This window comes from Marmota flaviventris, chromosome 3 (genome assembly GCF_047511675.1).
Source record: "Marmota flaviventris isolate mMarFla1 chromosome 3, mMarFla1.hap1, whole genome shotgun sequence".
In the NCBI taxonomy this organism is placed as follows: domain Eukaryota; kingdom Metazoa; phylum Chordata; class Mammalia; order Rodentia; family Sciuridae; genus Marmota; species Marmota flaviventris.
Window position 1 is genome coordinate 170,519,970 of NC_092500.1, and position 15,855 is coordinate 170,535,824.

Below are 15,855 nucleotides of genomic sequence, written 5' to 3' on the forward strand. Positions count from 1 at the left end.
ACATGTACTTCCAGAACCTTGCCACTTTCCAGAGTCTGTCACCTCTGCTTGAAATTGGACAAGTCTCTCTGGCCAACGAGGGATGAAAGAAGTGACACTATGAGACTTCCAAGATCAAGAGGTGATTCAGATTCCATCTGGCTTAGCCCCATGCCCTGAGGCCCAGGCCATATGGAGGGAAACGGGCCCCACCCTCAGCCTAGCTGAGTGCCCACCTGTCCCTCCGCCATCTTGGAAGTGGAATGTGGACTGGACTCAAGCTCCCTGTAAAGATCCCTGCCCAAACTTCAGATTCTTGAAGAAAATAGCTGACTTCTCCATGCAGCAAATAAATTTGGAATGCTCTGTGATACAGGAAGAGAGAACTCAAATGCAGCTAAAGCAAAGCACAGATGCTGGCACTGGCTGAGCCCTTTTTCTCTTGGTAGATCCCTGGTGCAGAAGATCCAAAAGGGCCTGGGGGTAGACACTAGTCTGGCCCATTTGAACATCTGCCCACAATGTGACTGGCTCTTGACATAATCAAAGGGTGCACTGGGCCAAGCAAGGTCAGACGGGCGAGGATGCAGGCCACCTCAGCTTCCATACCTGCTTGTGGCTCCCGGGAGCAACCACGGGGACTCAGGCTCCAGGGAGAGGGTGCCCTTCCTGAGAGCCAGCTGCTTTGCCCAAGGACATAAGGGCTAATTGCAGGATGACACACACTAGTGCCACCCAGGATGGTGCCAACACATTAATTGTAATTTGGTCATGTTTGGTCCCTACCTTTCATTTGGACATTCAAACCATCATGCCCTGTGTCATCCTGCCAGGCAGGTAACTGTTTTAAACCATTAAAAATATATATACATGTGTATGTGTGTGTGTGTGTGTGTGTGTGTCTATATATTATAGTACACACTATAAGAATGTAAGTATTCAAACATCACAAACAAATTTGACAAACATATTTGTTTTTTTTTTTTTTTTTTTGCTTTACTTGGGTCGATATGTTTTCTAGAATGGTAACTTCTGGGACATTGACATGGTTATGGGGTAGGTGGTCTAGTTTAGAATGTATGACTAATATTTTTGCAGGAAAGTGACATTTTCTGTTTTCCAGTAACTAAAGACCATTTAAGTTTCTCAAACATTAATTGTAATTCTGCCTCTGGTAACGTACTCTTTCCCTCCATTGTGCCACTCACTCTCTGTGTCTCCTCATCGCCCAGCCTCCCAGCTCACCTGGCAGCTCTGCTCTCTGCCTCAGGAGGCTGGCATCTGACAGTGGCACCCAGGTGTGTTTGCTCCCGCTCCAGATGGTGAACAGCAGAAGCTCTGTCAGGAGTGTGGTAAGAGAAGGGGCAGGTCTTATCCCTCTCCCCTCCCTGCCTGGCCTTAACAGTGGCTTTTCCTCTACCCCATGGCACACATTCTGGAGGTGACTCCTTTCTTGTGGCTATAGTTGTGACTAGGTCCCAGGATCTCCACTGTCTCCCATCTACTTCTGCAGCCTGGATGCTAAAGGTTTCTGCTGGTGCTAGTTCCTGGGTGTCTCACCATCCCTTCTTGCTTCTCTGAACCTTGTCTGTAGTGTGTGTCATGGGCCAAATTGTGTCCCCTGCAAATTTATATGCCAAAGTCCTACCTCCCAGTGTTTTCAAATGAGACCATATTTGGAGACAGGGCCTCTAAAGAGGTAATTAGGGTTAAGTGAGGCCATTAGGATTGGCCCTAATCCAACAGGACTGGTGTTTTTATCAAAACTGATTTGTGGGGTGGGGGTGCAGCCCAGTGGTAGAGCACATTGGAGGCCTTGGGTTCAATCCTGGCACCAAACACACAAAGAAAGATTTGGACACAGACACAGAGAAAAGGGACACGGGCCCTAGCAAACCAGGTAAGTCACCATGATAAATAGCTCCTCATTAAACTGCCCAAGGAGCTGGGGGGTGTGCTGTCATTTCCTCCTGGACCTGCCTCACACACCCAAAATTGACCCTTCACCAATCCCACGTTAGCTACCACCACGTTTCTAAGTTTGTAATACAAATTTTTCAACATTTTTGCTTTTAATTTGTTTTCACTGGGACACTGGAGGACTCACTTTTACAACGAGGAACTTAAACTGGAAGGGCTTCTAATGGAGAAGCCTGGAGAACCCAGCTCGCCGCCACATAGAGCATCTCGTCATTTCTAGAACAGTTCTATTCCACTTTCAGATCAGCTGTGGCTCTGATCCTGGATGAGGAATGACTGGAGCCCAGGGTGTCTCTGAAGGTGCTGCATGAGGATCTTAGTTGCTGCTTCGAGGGCTGGGGATCCCCCTGACGCTTGAGGGGACCATGCTGGAACTTTCAGAGGGGAGCTGGAACTCAGGGACATCTAAGGAGGAAAACAGTGTCATTAGAGTGAGGGCTATTAAAACATCAAAGGCAGCTCATAATTAAACTTCTTATAGTGATATAAAATAATTTTATAAAATCATAGGGCTGGCTGGCACTTACCCAGCCAATTCCACTCCCCTCTGTGCCCAGGTAGTCTTCACCTGGAACTGCTGCTAGTAAAGTCTTCAGTCTCCAAAGTACTTTCACTAACATTATTTCATTTGCACCTCAAGAAAATCATATGAGGCAGGAAGGTCTTAGCGAACCTTCATTTTACAAGTAAAAGAAACCAAGGACCGGGTGACAGTGACAGCCCAAGTCCACCCAGCTAAACAGTGTCACAGCTGGCTCTGAACACGGACGATTCCCAGACCACAGGAGTGCTGGCATGGTTCCCACGTTCTATACTCCCTCCTCAGCTACGCATGCGTACATCTTCCCTAAAACAGAACATCACAGGTTGAGATCCCAACCACAACTCACAGTGAGAGAGGGTCTCTTCTCCACATCTGGCCATGCACAGGAAAGGGAATGGAGACAGGGAGAGAAAAGAATAACACGAGCTGAGCTTGCAGGGAGAGAGTGGAGTCTTGTTAAAGTCTGCCCTTACCTTGGCTCCAACTGTGTAGAGAGACGTAAGAGGATTGTGTCAAACACAGATCCCACAGCCTCCCCAGACCCATCCTCTTCCTCCACGCCTGGCAGGCTAGTTGTGGATCATATTGGATCACTTGGCACATCTCTCGAAAGCCCTGACAGCTACATTTGCAGTGCGTGGGTTTCTCTGGATCTGGGGAATGCCTCCTTTAGACGCTCATTGACATTGTTCATTCTGTCTTCTCCAGCTAACTGGGTCCCTTGTCATCCCACAAGGGTGCCTCACACAGATGGTCCCACCTGAAGTGCTTTTAGACCTCCCTTACATCTGTCTAACCTGTCTTTCGAGGCCCATCAAATCCCAGAAACTTGAATATCTTGATCCTCCAGGACTCCTCTGTCAACATGAGCCCTGGAGCCATTATTATCAAGTCCTCTGTCTTGGTGTTGACCCTATGCTCTCGGCGGGCACTGCTGCTCATTTCTGAATGTGATCGTCCCCTGAGGAGAATGCAGGCTGCCTGTGAGCAGAGCTGGAATCTCATCCTTCACTGACTCTGCGGGGACCTGCCTGCCCTTGGGCAGTCCATCCACGTGTGATGATGTATTTCTGGGAAAGAGTGGACAAAACTGGAGTCACAGCAGCAAGTGGCTAAAACCAAAGAGAAGGGAGATGAAATGGGGATAGATCATCTTCCCTCATTTGAAGCTTTTAGTGCCGTTTTAGGATCAGCATAAAGATGATAAACAGGAGTGTCCCCTGTGCTCTGTAGTAACAATGAAGATAAAGTAACGCCTGTTGAACGCAGAAGTGGCTTAGCTCTCTGTGACAACAAGAATGGGCTCGCCTCCCTCACCTGGGACAATTTCAGGTTTAATCCTGTGACTGAGCACTGCTTCTCTGTCACTGCATTTGAGGAACCCCTTTCTCCCGAGCCCCGGGCAGTTCACAGGCCCAGGCAGGCTCCTGGTAGCTCTCCTTTTTCAGGTGGCAGGTCTCAGGGAATCCCCCTGTCCTGCTGGCCTCTTGGCAGTTGTCACCATCTATCCAGATTGCCAAGTCTCTCTTCCCCTCCAGGATCAGCACTAGGATGTCCACCTTTCTTCTTGTTCTGGAAAATAAGCTTGCAGATCCTCTTCATTTTAAGACTTCGATATCCATCATTATGAGAAAGAGGATGAGATTTAAGAGGAAAACAAGAAAGGGTTTTTTGTTTGTTTGTTTTTGTTTGGTGGCGCTAGGGATTGAACCCAGGGCCTTGTGCATGCGAGGCAAACACCCTACCAACTGAGCTATGTCCCCAGCTCCAAGGAAGTTATATAAAAGGGTAAAAACTGTATAGCCCAAACCTCGGTCTCCAGCATCTGACTACCTGGTTGCAACGAGAACTGGAGATCTCTTGCACACTAGCACTGGGGCTGAGCAAACCTTCTTACCACCTCTACCCCTGCCGCCTTCCCCAGAAATGTCCTTCTTCTCATCACATAGACTTGACCACAAAGAGCAGCTTGGCAGCATGACTGAGCCCTGATCGCCAGTGGTGTGTCTGATCCAAGACAAGCATATTTCACTATCACTAACCCTCCATCCTGTGGGGGCTTCTCATCCGGGCATCTCCTACAGCTCTTGATCACTTTTTCTTTTCTTCTAAAAATAGAGGCATTTCCCCCCATTGGTTACTTTTTTACATAATCCAGAATTCAAAAGCTACAAAATGAATGCTGACCCCCCTCCCCCAATCCTGCTCAACCCTTTGGTTCCCTGGGGCAACTAAGGCTACTAGTTTTTTTTTTTTTTTCTTTTTTTAATCTTTCCAGAGATATCACATATCCATGTCAATGTGTGCTTAGAATGCAAATGTCATATTGTCCCCTGTGTGTTTTTTACACAATTGGAAGCACAGTCTGTGTGTGTGTGTGCGCGCGAGCGCACGTGTCTGGATGTTTTACGGATCAGTACATGAAGAACTTGCTCACTTTTTCAATGGCTGTGTAATAACCCATTCACAGATGAACAATACGGATAGGACTTGGGCTGTTTTCCATACTCTGGTCTAATAAATGATCTTCAAATGTGCAGGTCTCTGCTGTGGCCATCTGTGTCCTTGTGAGTGGACGGTGCCAGCCACCAGCAATTTGCCAGCGTTCCTAGCCCTGCAGCATCATCGCAGGGTAGTTCTTTCCCCAACCTGACCTTAGAAGAGGACAGAACCAGGCCATTTAAATGCATTTCTCATCTATCAACTTACTGCTCTTCTACAGATTATCCCAACAATATCCCTACGTGTTGTTTCCGTGCCTTTAAATGAAAGGAAATGTGAAGCCACACTTAGACACTGGAGTCATTGGAATTCTGCAGAGCTCTGTTCCTGGCCCACTTCCTGGGCCACTGGTGCCTGGGGAATCTATCCGTCTACCTGCTCTCGCTCGCAGGCTTTTGGCTCAGACTCAGCCCTCCTCCCATGGGTGCCTCAAGCCTAACATGTTCCACTGATTCCAGTCTCACCCACAAGTGGTGCAAGTGTTACAATCTCCCACTCCAGACCCTTAGGAATTGTCTCCGACTCGTTGGGAGCTTTCCTCCTCTAGCCTATAAGCCACTTGAGAGCAGCAACTCCATCTTATCACAGTGCATCCCTGGTGCCTAGTCCAGTGCCTGCAAAACACTGTTGAATGAAGGTCAAATCCACCAGGGGTTCCTCCTGCTCTTTCATTTAAGGGCATGGCTGAAGAAGGCAGACTCCCAAGTAGGATAGAAAACACTTGGCCTCAGGATGGATGTCAGAGAAGAATACTGAAAAGCTACTGAAGCTACGGGACTCAAGAAAGAGCAGGGTGCCAGGTGGAGGCTGAATCCCAAGAAGAGTGACAAACAGGAACCAGCATGCATATACCAGTTTATATAGACCAGTGTTTTCCACTCCTTGATTTATTTATTTTGTTTTAATCTTGCTGTACTAGGAACTGAACCAGGGATGCTCTACCACTGAGCTACATCCTCAGCTTTTTTTTTTTTTTATCTTTTATTTTTGAAACAAGGTCTTGCTATGTTGTCAGCAGTGACCGAGAACTTGAATTGTGAACCTCCTGCCTCAGCCCACACTCCCAGTTGCTGGGATTATAGGTGTGTACTACAGACCCCAGCTTCCCTAATTTTTTTTAATCTTTTTGTTGGTGTTTCATTTATGTAATGTGCAGACACTTGGAAATGATCATTGATAGGAATAATGCCACTGGATAAACCCATGGATCAATTAAGAAAACCAATTAGGTAAAGCACTATCTAGATGTGATGATTATTATTATCCAAAGCACATGTATAAAGACATGAATTAGTATGAATATACTTTGTATACAACCAGAGATACTAAAATTGTGCTCTATATGTGTAATAAGAATTGTAATGCATTCCACTGTCATAAATAAATAAATAATAATAAATAAATACAACAACAGGGTGACAATCACTCTTCTAGGAAGACCATCATCGACAATAATCACAAATTCCTTATGGCTAGGTATGTGCTGAGTCGCACGTTCATCATTTCCTTTAATCTTCCCTGAGAGCATGTGATGTGGAAAAGAAGGGTAAAGAAGGTGACAGGGTCAGGGGCTGTGGCACATGCCTGTAGTCCCAGCTACTGGGGAGGCTGAGGCAGGAGGATGCCTTGAGCCCAGGGGTTCAAGGTAAGCCTGCACAACAGAGCAAGACCTCATCTCAGAAAAACAAAAAGAAGGTGACAGTGACAATCTTTACTTTGTAGGAGATTCCACCCACCTCCTTCCTTTTTTAAAAATCCACCTCTCAACATTTTATTATGACTCCTAGTTCAGGAGCGATATGATAACAACGTATCCAAATATGGATTGTTATTTGAAAACCATAAAACTGTAAGTTTTAAAATTTGAATCATGTAGGCAATTTAAACTCACTGCTATAAATAGATTGGGGGTGAGCAGTAAATAGCCATTAATGGAGACACAGGTCAGAGCTTGGCGAAGGTGGCTGAGAGGGACTTCCCTCTAGGAGGAAGATCTAAGGGAGGTGAGGGCGGTCCTGGATTCATCCCTAGGATGGAGTGCATCACGTAATCCTGCGAGAAGGGCCCCTGCTGTCTCCTATCTGCCAAGGGGCCCAGAAAGCTGCTCAGACCTGTCTGGTCACCTTACAGAAGGCCCCTACACCTATGAGGGTGTTCCCTTTTCCTCCAGCCTCATCTGTGAGAAACAGAAGCAAGGTGTTAGGGAGAAATAACCTTCACAGCTTTAAAGATGCCCCAGGCGGGTCTTTGTTCTTGGCTTATCTTGGGGTAAAGCTGTCAGCTGCAGAGGAAGATTAGGCAACTTTGGCCATGGTTTTGAAATTTAATCCAAGACTAACGCCTACACCATTGAGCCATCCAAGTAGGTGAGATTAAGTAGAGGTGTGTTACAAAATGTGCACAGGCCACAAGATATGGGCGGTTTGCTAGCAATGATCATGAACTAGTTTTAAAACGTACGTATTGGGATTAAGCCCAGGGCTTCCTGCATGCTAGGAAAGGGCTCTGCCTCTGAGCTGCGTTCCCCGCCCCATATGTGTACATTTTAAACCTGGTAATAACAGTGATTAAATGTGTCATCACTAAAGGTATACAACTAATAACATTATATAATTGACAAACACGGTGCTTCTCTTTTGGTAGATCCCAAGTGGAAGTTAATTTGTGTCCAAAAATTTGGCTTAATTCTAAGACTCAGCCGGGGTCTCTCCCAAGACTCCCTTCTGCCCCAAGATGCTCAGCAACGAGGCCTTTCACTCCTGGGTCCCCAAGTTACACCCTCCAAGATTGCCATGTAAGTGGCTTGTGCACGTGGCACAGGGTGGGTACCAGTGAGTCCAGCACACTCCAGTTCTTCAGGCGGGGACCGTGGGGTAAAAACAGCAGCCCTGAAGAGTGGATGCAGGAAAGAACCCACGCAGGGGTCACTTGGGAAAGGAAGCTACGCGGCTTGCACTCAGACCCTTCCCAACACAGTGGAACTGACTCAGAGGAAAAGACTGGGGGAGGGGAAAGGTGAACGCAGGCAGAATCCTGTCCCACAGGTTGGGGCCTCCTGCCCCTCCTTCAGGCTGCCTGCTGGTCCCTCCTCCTTCTGTCTCTCACACCCTTCCTGGGGGCCGCAGGTGGGATTCGGTAGGATTTTACTGCTGCTACTACAGGTTGAGTGGCCCTTATCAAGATGCTTCAGATGCTGGAATATTCACACATAAATAATGAGGTGTCTTAGGGATGGGACCCCAAGGTCTAATGGAAAACTCACTCGTTTCGTACATAACTCACAGGTAATAAGGTGACTTTATAGAATATGTTTAGTACACCTGTGTTTTGACCATGACCTGTCAATGAGGTCAGGTGTGGAACTGTCCATTTGCAGTGTCATGTCAGTGCTCAAAAACGTTTGGATTTTAAAGCATTTTGGATTTTGGATGTTTGGATTAGGGATGCTCACCTTGTGCTTCCATGTCTAGCTACTATTTATTGAGTGCCTGCTTTAAGCCAGGAACCCTGCAAAATGCCTTTCATGCTTCTCGAACCCTGCAAACCAGTCTCGTTACTGACTCCAGTCCCCAGATGAGGAAATAGCTCCTAGAGAGGGTAAGTGACCTGGTCCAAATCACCAAAATACTGGTTCTAAGCATGGAACCTAGGTACTGAGCACTGAATCTAGGTCCTAGTTGGTGCTCTTGGACAGCAAAGTAATAAAAAACAGGGTGGCATTTTACAGGAGAGAACACAGACAAGTATTAAGAACTTAGTATATACCTGGTATTTAGGCCTGACAATGATCTTACAAAGTAGACATCATTACTCCCATTTCATAGATGAAGAAACTGAGGTTTAAGGAGGTTACATAACTATCCAAAGTTGCTCTGTTTAATAAAAGGTCCCAGGTCTGTCTGAATGCAAAGCCCATATTCTTTTTTATTCTTCCTTCCAAATGGAATTCCTGGGAGTTTCAGCGATTGGTTGAAATAATTTAAAATCTCTCCTATGGATGTTTTTAGCTCTGCACATTCAAACCAGATACAAAACAAACACCAGGGGTGTGGAACAGATACTGAAAAAGTGTATGCAGGATTACCTGCAAGAAAATTGCTGTATTGGGGCTGGGGTTGTAGCTCAGTGGTAGAGTATGCGCCTTGCACATGTGAGGCACTAGGTTCGATCCTCAGCACCACATAAAAATAAAGGTATTATTGTGTCCATCTACAACTAAAAAAAAAAATTTTTAAATCGCTGTAAAAATTCTGGTAAATCCTTTGGTTTTAGCTAATCATATTCTCTAAGGTTCAAAGAAAGAGATGGGAGTCAGAAAATAATTGTATTGGCTTAAAATTAGGATTCACAAAGGGGATGAACTGTCTTTAGGATTCTATGGAAAGTCACTTTGATCACAGTGGAGTCTTCCAGGTAAAGAGAGGGAGGAGTGAACACAGTGGGGACCTAGGGGATCCATAAGCCCAGCCTTAAGCCTGGGATGGACTTTATTTATTTTTATATTTATTTATTTGTTTATGTTTGCAGTACTGGAGTTGAACCCAGGGGTGCTCTACCACTGAGCTACATCCCCAACCCTTCTTATTTTTTTTTTTTTATTTTGAGACAGGGCCTGTGCTAAGTTGCTGAGGCTGGCCTCGAACTCACTATCCTCCTGCTTCAGCCTCTGAGTCACTGGGATTACAGGTGTGTGCCCTGGTACCCCAGTGGAATGGACTTTTAAAGGGTTGTAACTGGAACTCTCATTTTATAACTGTGAAGAGGAAAGCTCCAGGAGGTTGAGTGACTGCTAGTTAGTTAGCAGTAGAGTCCAGACAGGCTCTGGGTTCCCCACTCTTTCTACCCCATGATCCAGGAATCTCTTTAGAATTCATTCCTTTTTTCTCCTATTTGAACCAGTGAGGAAAAAAAGACCGAGAGAGCCTGAATTGAAGCATTAAAAAAAAAAAAAAATCAAAACACCTAGAGTAAAGTGATCCTGGAAAGAGGTGAAGAAGGTAATTACAGAGGCTGGAATTAGCAGCGCCCAGGAAAAGATACCGTCTTATCTAAGGCAATTAAAGTAAGCAGGCAATTAAAGGCTTTTGTTATTTGGGTCGGAGGTTTACAAGGCTGTGAAGCAGCAAGCTTTCTGAAAGCCACAGTCAAATCAGGACCCAGAAAGTGCAGGCTTCTAACTCCCAAGGAAAAGTCCAGGGTGAGACAAAAGATTCTTGTTTTTATATTTGACATGGAAAGAACCAAAGAAGCAAAGCAAGGTGTGAGCTGGCTCCCCGTCCTGTCCCAGGACCCAGGAAACTCAGAGTCCACCTCCTGGGTCTCTGTGACTTGTCCCAAGGGGCTTTGGTTTTCATGTCCATGTGTAAACCAGAAGAACTCCCTATAAGGAGGTAAGGGGGTGTTAACATTCCAGTAACGAAAGACAAACTCATTTGGAACTGGTTGAGTCACTACTGTCCTGGCCCCTTCCCCTGCCTAACCAGCTTATCTCCTCTCTCCTCCTTTTACCTCTCTCCTCCCCACTGCCTCTCCTCCTCCTTCCCTTCCCTGAGCAGAAACAACAAACTACAAATTCTTCCCCTGCAGAGACCTGGACCCTGCTATCAAGGGCTCAGGCTCCCTGCAAGCTCATCAAAGTCCTCTCCCAAGGAGACAGTTCCCTCCTTCCCTAAGTGGAACTATGGAGCCAGCTGTTAAGATTTTTAAAAATTGGCATGTGCACTGTGTGTCTTTACACAAGACTGAAATCTTTGAGGTTTAAAAGAAGATAGTACTCCTTTTTAATTGTCCTGTTTTGTATGGAATTGTATTATCAGAATTCATAGTAATGCAGATTATACAACTTTTATAAGAAGTCTTAGAAATCCAAAAGCATTAGCAATCCAATCTAAGCTTTATTCCCATTTTTTGCCAATCATTCACACAAAAAAAGTGGTTAGGTGGGGCGGTTGTAAGCACCGCAGCCCCTGGGGATCTTGTCTAGAATTGAGAGCAGAAGAGAAAATCAGCTGCCCTTTCAAACTCACACCTATTAAATAATGTACTCCATGCAAGCTCACAGCAGTGTGTGCACACTGGAAACCGTTTCCCTGAGGGCATTTCCTTTTAGACAGACCCTCCTATCTGCAGGCTCTAAGTAATGATAGGCGAAAAGGGAAGATGACAGCTGTGGCCCCGGGGAGATGGCTTAAGGAATATTCTTTGTACTCTTTTATGCTTGGGTGCTTTCTTCTCTTCCAGACCTTTCCATTTGACAAAGCCTTATCTTCTCCACCTATCACACACACCTTTTTCCCATGACAGGTGCAAGGAGTCTTCAAGTGTCTGATCTCAGATAATCTCCTGGCCAGGGCTTGGGGACACGTCACTCTCATCCCTGCCTTTAGCACAGCTGTTTCTCTAGTTTCTCCTGAGATCTTCCTCCATAAACCTGTCACAATTCTGTGGGAGCCTTCTATCACATTCATGAGCTTCTCCATTGGACTCACACCTGGGCTGTGTCTACCACAGTGAGTGGCCTCCACACTCTACTCCCTGGTGTCCTTAGGACCCCACGCTGGATTTCCTCAATGCCCCTTTCCTCTTGCCCCAGGCCCACAGGCAGCATTTCCTTATTTCACAGTCCTCTTGCCTGGCCCAGGCTGCTTGTCTCCTCGGAGCTCTGCAGCCTTGGTGGGGACCAGCGGCCACCCTGTGGAGGAGGGGCTGAGCCACACGCAGCCCGGCAGCCTGAACAGGAGACTTGTCACAGGCAAGCGTGGCACAGACATGAGCCAAAGATCATGGCATGCTTCTGGGGGATTCCATTCTGTCTTATGCTCTTTATCAACACTCCTAAATATATCATGATGTTAAAATTAGCATATTTACAAAAACAAAGCAAGTAGATGGATACAATCATGCACTTCCTTTACGAACAGCAGATTGTTCTCTCTCTTGGTTTCATTTACCCTGGTTTCCTTTTCAGTCTCATTAGCACAACTTTTCACTTTTTAATTTATATGAACATTTTAACTTAAGCAATCTGCTAGTGCTTGACAGAGGGTTAATGTCAAGAGCCCACGGGGATGGCTTCTGGTTGGCCTTTGGTGTTTGTTCTTTTTTTTTTTAGAGAGAGAGAGAGAGAGAGAGAATTTTAACATTTATTTTTTAGTTTTTGGCGGACACAACATCTTTGTTTGTATGTGGTGCTGAGGATCGAACCCGGGCCACACACACGCCAGGCGAGCGCGCTACCGCTTGAGCCACATCCCCAGCCCTGGTGTTTGTTCTTGAAGCAGGAGAATGGTTTGTCTGTGCTGATGATTTGTAAGCATGCATCGCCATCAACTTTAAAAAATATATATTTATTTTTTAGTTTTAGGTGTACACAATATCTTTATTTTACATTTATGTGGTGCTGAGGATGGAACCCAGTGCCTCGCGCATGCTAGGCGAGCGCTCCACCACTGAGCCACCACCCCAGGCCCACCATCAACTCTTACTGTCCCTCACATTCTGTTTTCCTGGACTTGTCTCCTGCTCCGTGTTTAACAGGGGTAGAGGCCAGGCAGAAGTGCTTTGTAATGGCCTGTGTGATAAGCCTCATAAAGTTATTTTTCTCAATTAATGGTTTCATCGACAATTTTATTGCTTTGCTCTAACTTCCCAAATCCCTTGGGCATCCTATCTGCGATAAGGTTCCGCCAGTCCAACAAAATGGGCCCTTCAGAATACAGACTGATATATTTTAAGAAGTTTCTCTCTCTCTCTCTCTCTCTCTCTCTCTATTTTTTTTAACATAATACTTAAAAAACATTTAAACAAAAAGTAATAGGGCTTTAAAGCAGAGCTCTAAAAGAGATTTATTCATGAGTACATGCGTACTAGTCTCCACACTGACATCACTTTATATTGATTTTCCTTGAGTGTGCATTCTCTGCTTTTCCCTAAATCTTAACTACTGTATAAGAACTTTTTATTGCATGCTTCCTTCTACTTTGCTCCAAAAACTCTTATGATGTGCTAAAAGGGATCCATTAGGGTTCAGAACTGCAGTTTGGGGAGGTTTGCAGTGAATCAATCATACCCCTTAATCACAATTGCTGACTTGATTAGGGTAGTCGATGAGCTATTTTTTTCTTTAGAGAGAAAACAAAACTTATTAACTTATTTTTCTGGAGTTATTTTATTTATGTATGTACTGGGAGGATCAAACCCAAAAGCATTCTATCTTTGAGCTACATCACCAGTTCTATTTCGCCAGCGGTGGGAGTGGTTACAAGGGATTGAACCCAGGGGCCCTTAACCACTGAGCTACATCCCCAGCCCTCTTTATTTTTTGAGAGGTCTTGCTAAGTTGCTAAGGGCTTCCCTAAGTTGCTGAGGCTGGCCTTGACTTTATGATGCTCCTGCCTCAGACCCTGGAGTCTCTGGGATTATAGGCATGTGCCCCTCCCAATACCAGTTCTTTTTATTTTATTTTGAGACAGGTTCTCACTCAACTGTAGACTGGCTTAGAACTCGAGACCCTCCTGCCTTGGCCTCCGGAGTTGCTAGAGGAGTAACTTTAAATGTACTTCCATAACCAAGCCCTGCTGGCACCAGGAGAGCTATGTAAAGCATAGCTTTCTCTCAGGTCAGGGGACTTTCACTCTAGAAAGCAGCAATTTCTGGTGGCCCCCTGCTCCCTGCCCCCAAGAACTCATGGCAGAAGAAAGGACCAACAATAATACACTCCTGCACATTTCGCAAAGCATTTTCACACGCATCAGCCTCTTTAAATAAAAAACAAAAAAAAAAAGAGGAGAAGATAGAAACTCAGAAAGATTACATATATCTTCAAGGTCTAATAGCTAGAATGTGGGTTTGTGTCAGAGACCAGGATTGAAACAGCCCCCTGACAATTCTGACTTAAAAACAAATTCAATGTCACAAACAGGATTAGAATCCAGCAATTTTCATAACATTGTGGCGGTGAATCTTTTCTAAGCAATACTTACCAGGAAATGTGCTTTTCTTGGCCTAGCTCTGTCCTGCAATTTATTTTTCTTATCCTGTGACTGTCGGCTAAAATCTGGGATCATTTCATTTCTTTTCTTTCTTCTGTAAATTGGAAAGCAGTGGAAACATTATAAATTAATATTTTAAAACTTTGGCGGTCCATAGAGCTATTTGATTTCGTTGTCCCTGTGATTTCAAAGGTTGTCTGCACTCCACTGGAAGCAAGCCACACGTCTATCAACAGAGAAGGGGGTGAATGAAGGTTGGCATACCCACACAATGGAGTACTATGAGCTATCAAACAGAAGCAGAATATTTCTATATACAACTGTAGAATGACTGCCAGGATACAGTGTTACCTGAAGAAAGAAAAGTGAATAAAGAAAGGTGAATGTAAGGGCTGTGGCTGTGGCTTAGTGGTAGCACACTTGCCTGGTATGTGTGGGGTGCTGGGTTCGGTTCTCAGCACTGTATATAAATAAATAAAATAAAGGTCTATCAACAACTAAAAAACAAAAATTTAAAAAAAAGAAAGGTGAATGTATTGTATGCTACCATTCATTTCAGAAAGGAGATATATGAAAATAAGTGTGTATGTTATCTATTTGCTTATTATGCTTTTTATTTTTTAAGATTAAAGAAAATGTTTTGTTGTTGATGTAGATGGACAGAATACTTTTATTTTATTTATTTTAATGTGGTGCTGCTGAGGATCTAACAGTGCCTTACACATGCTGGGCAAGGACTCTGCCACTCAGTGACTCTGCCACTAAGCTACAGCCCCAGCCTCTATTCTTAAAGTTATTATTATTATTAATATTTTGCTTGTACTTTGTTAATGGAAGAATCAAACTATAAAATTTTTTAAAAATTTCTAGCTATAAGTAGGATTCTCATGTCAACTGATCAGGAACAGGGAATATGGAAAACAGGGACAGAAACTAAACTATGTCATTTATATCTTATTTTGCATATTTAAGGTTGGAACCATCTAAATTTTTCTCAAATTTATGAGCAAAAGTGAACGGGAAAAAAATCCCTAAGATTTATTAAAAAAAAAAAAAAGAAACAAATGATCTTGCCCATGAGGTCGATGGCATTACCACACACACAGAGTTATTTCATGGGACTTTAACACAGTCATCTGTCTGAGTATTCTTAGTAGAGTGTATACTAAAGACAAAAACACAGGCAAGGAAATCATAAACTGTTTTCAGTATTCACACTGTTAGTATTATTATTAGCACTGGTTTCTAAAAGTACCACACACATGAGGATGAAGCAGAGGTTGTCAAACCGCAGCCCACAGGCCAAATCCAGTCTGCTTCCCATTTCTGTAAACAAAGTTTTATTGGCACATAGCCATGCTTCTTTTTTCGTATCGTCTATGACTGTTTTTAGGTTATAAGAGCAGAGTTGACAAAGGCCAGATGTTCTCTCTGATCATGCAGATGCTGACTCACCATAGGTGGGGTGGGGGGGTGTTCACCGATTGGTCAGGGCAGAGTGGGGGAAGGGAGAGAGATGGGAATGGGAAAGACAGTAGAATGACATCACTTTCCCATGTTCATGTGTGAATACATGACCAGTGTCACTCTGCACCGCGTACAACACAAGAATGGGAAGTTACACTCCTGACCATCTGCATGGCCAACCACAGAGGACAGAGGACACGTTAAGTAGCACAGCGGCAGTGAAATCCCCAAAACCCAGAATGTGAGAAGCTCTACAGGACAAAAGGCCTGATTTCTATAACAGGATGGATGAAACCATATGACTTAAGATTTGTCTCAAAAATAACCCATGGGAGGAGCAGAGTGGGCAAGGAACAAGTGAAACTAGAGTGCACCAGAGTTGAAAACTGCTCA

The 15,855-nt window shown here is 44.7% G+C and overlaps 1 protein-coding gene and 1 non-coding gene across 2 annotated transcripts in view; both read right to left on the minus strand.

Moving 5' to 3' along the window:
- Positions 1-2,072: 2,072 nt before the first annotated feature.
- Positions 2,073-15,855, minus strand: part of Fbxo16 (F-box protein 16) — a 49,231-nt gene continuing 35,448 nt past the window's right edge. Inside the window, exons 7-8 of the mRNA XM_027927186.2 lie at positions 13,987-14,089; positions 2,073-2,364 (exon numbers count right to left, since the gene is read on the minus strand). Of these exons, the coding sequence (XP_027782987.1) occupies positions 2,203-2,364; positions 13,987-14,089 (265 nt within the window). The 3' untranslated portion in view covers positions 2,073-2,202. The remainder of the gene's footprint in view (positions 2,365-13,986; positions 14,090-15,855) is intronic.
- Trnaa-cgc (transfer RNA alanine (anticodon CGC)) lies at positions 4,194-4,266 on the minus strand. Its single transcript has one exon. It is a non-coding gene; the product is annotated as a tRNA-Ala (tRNA).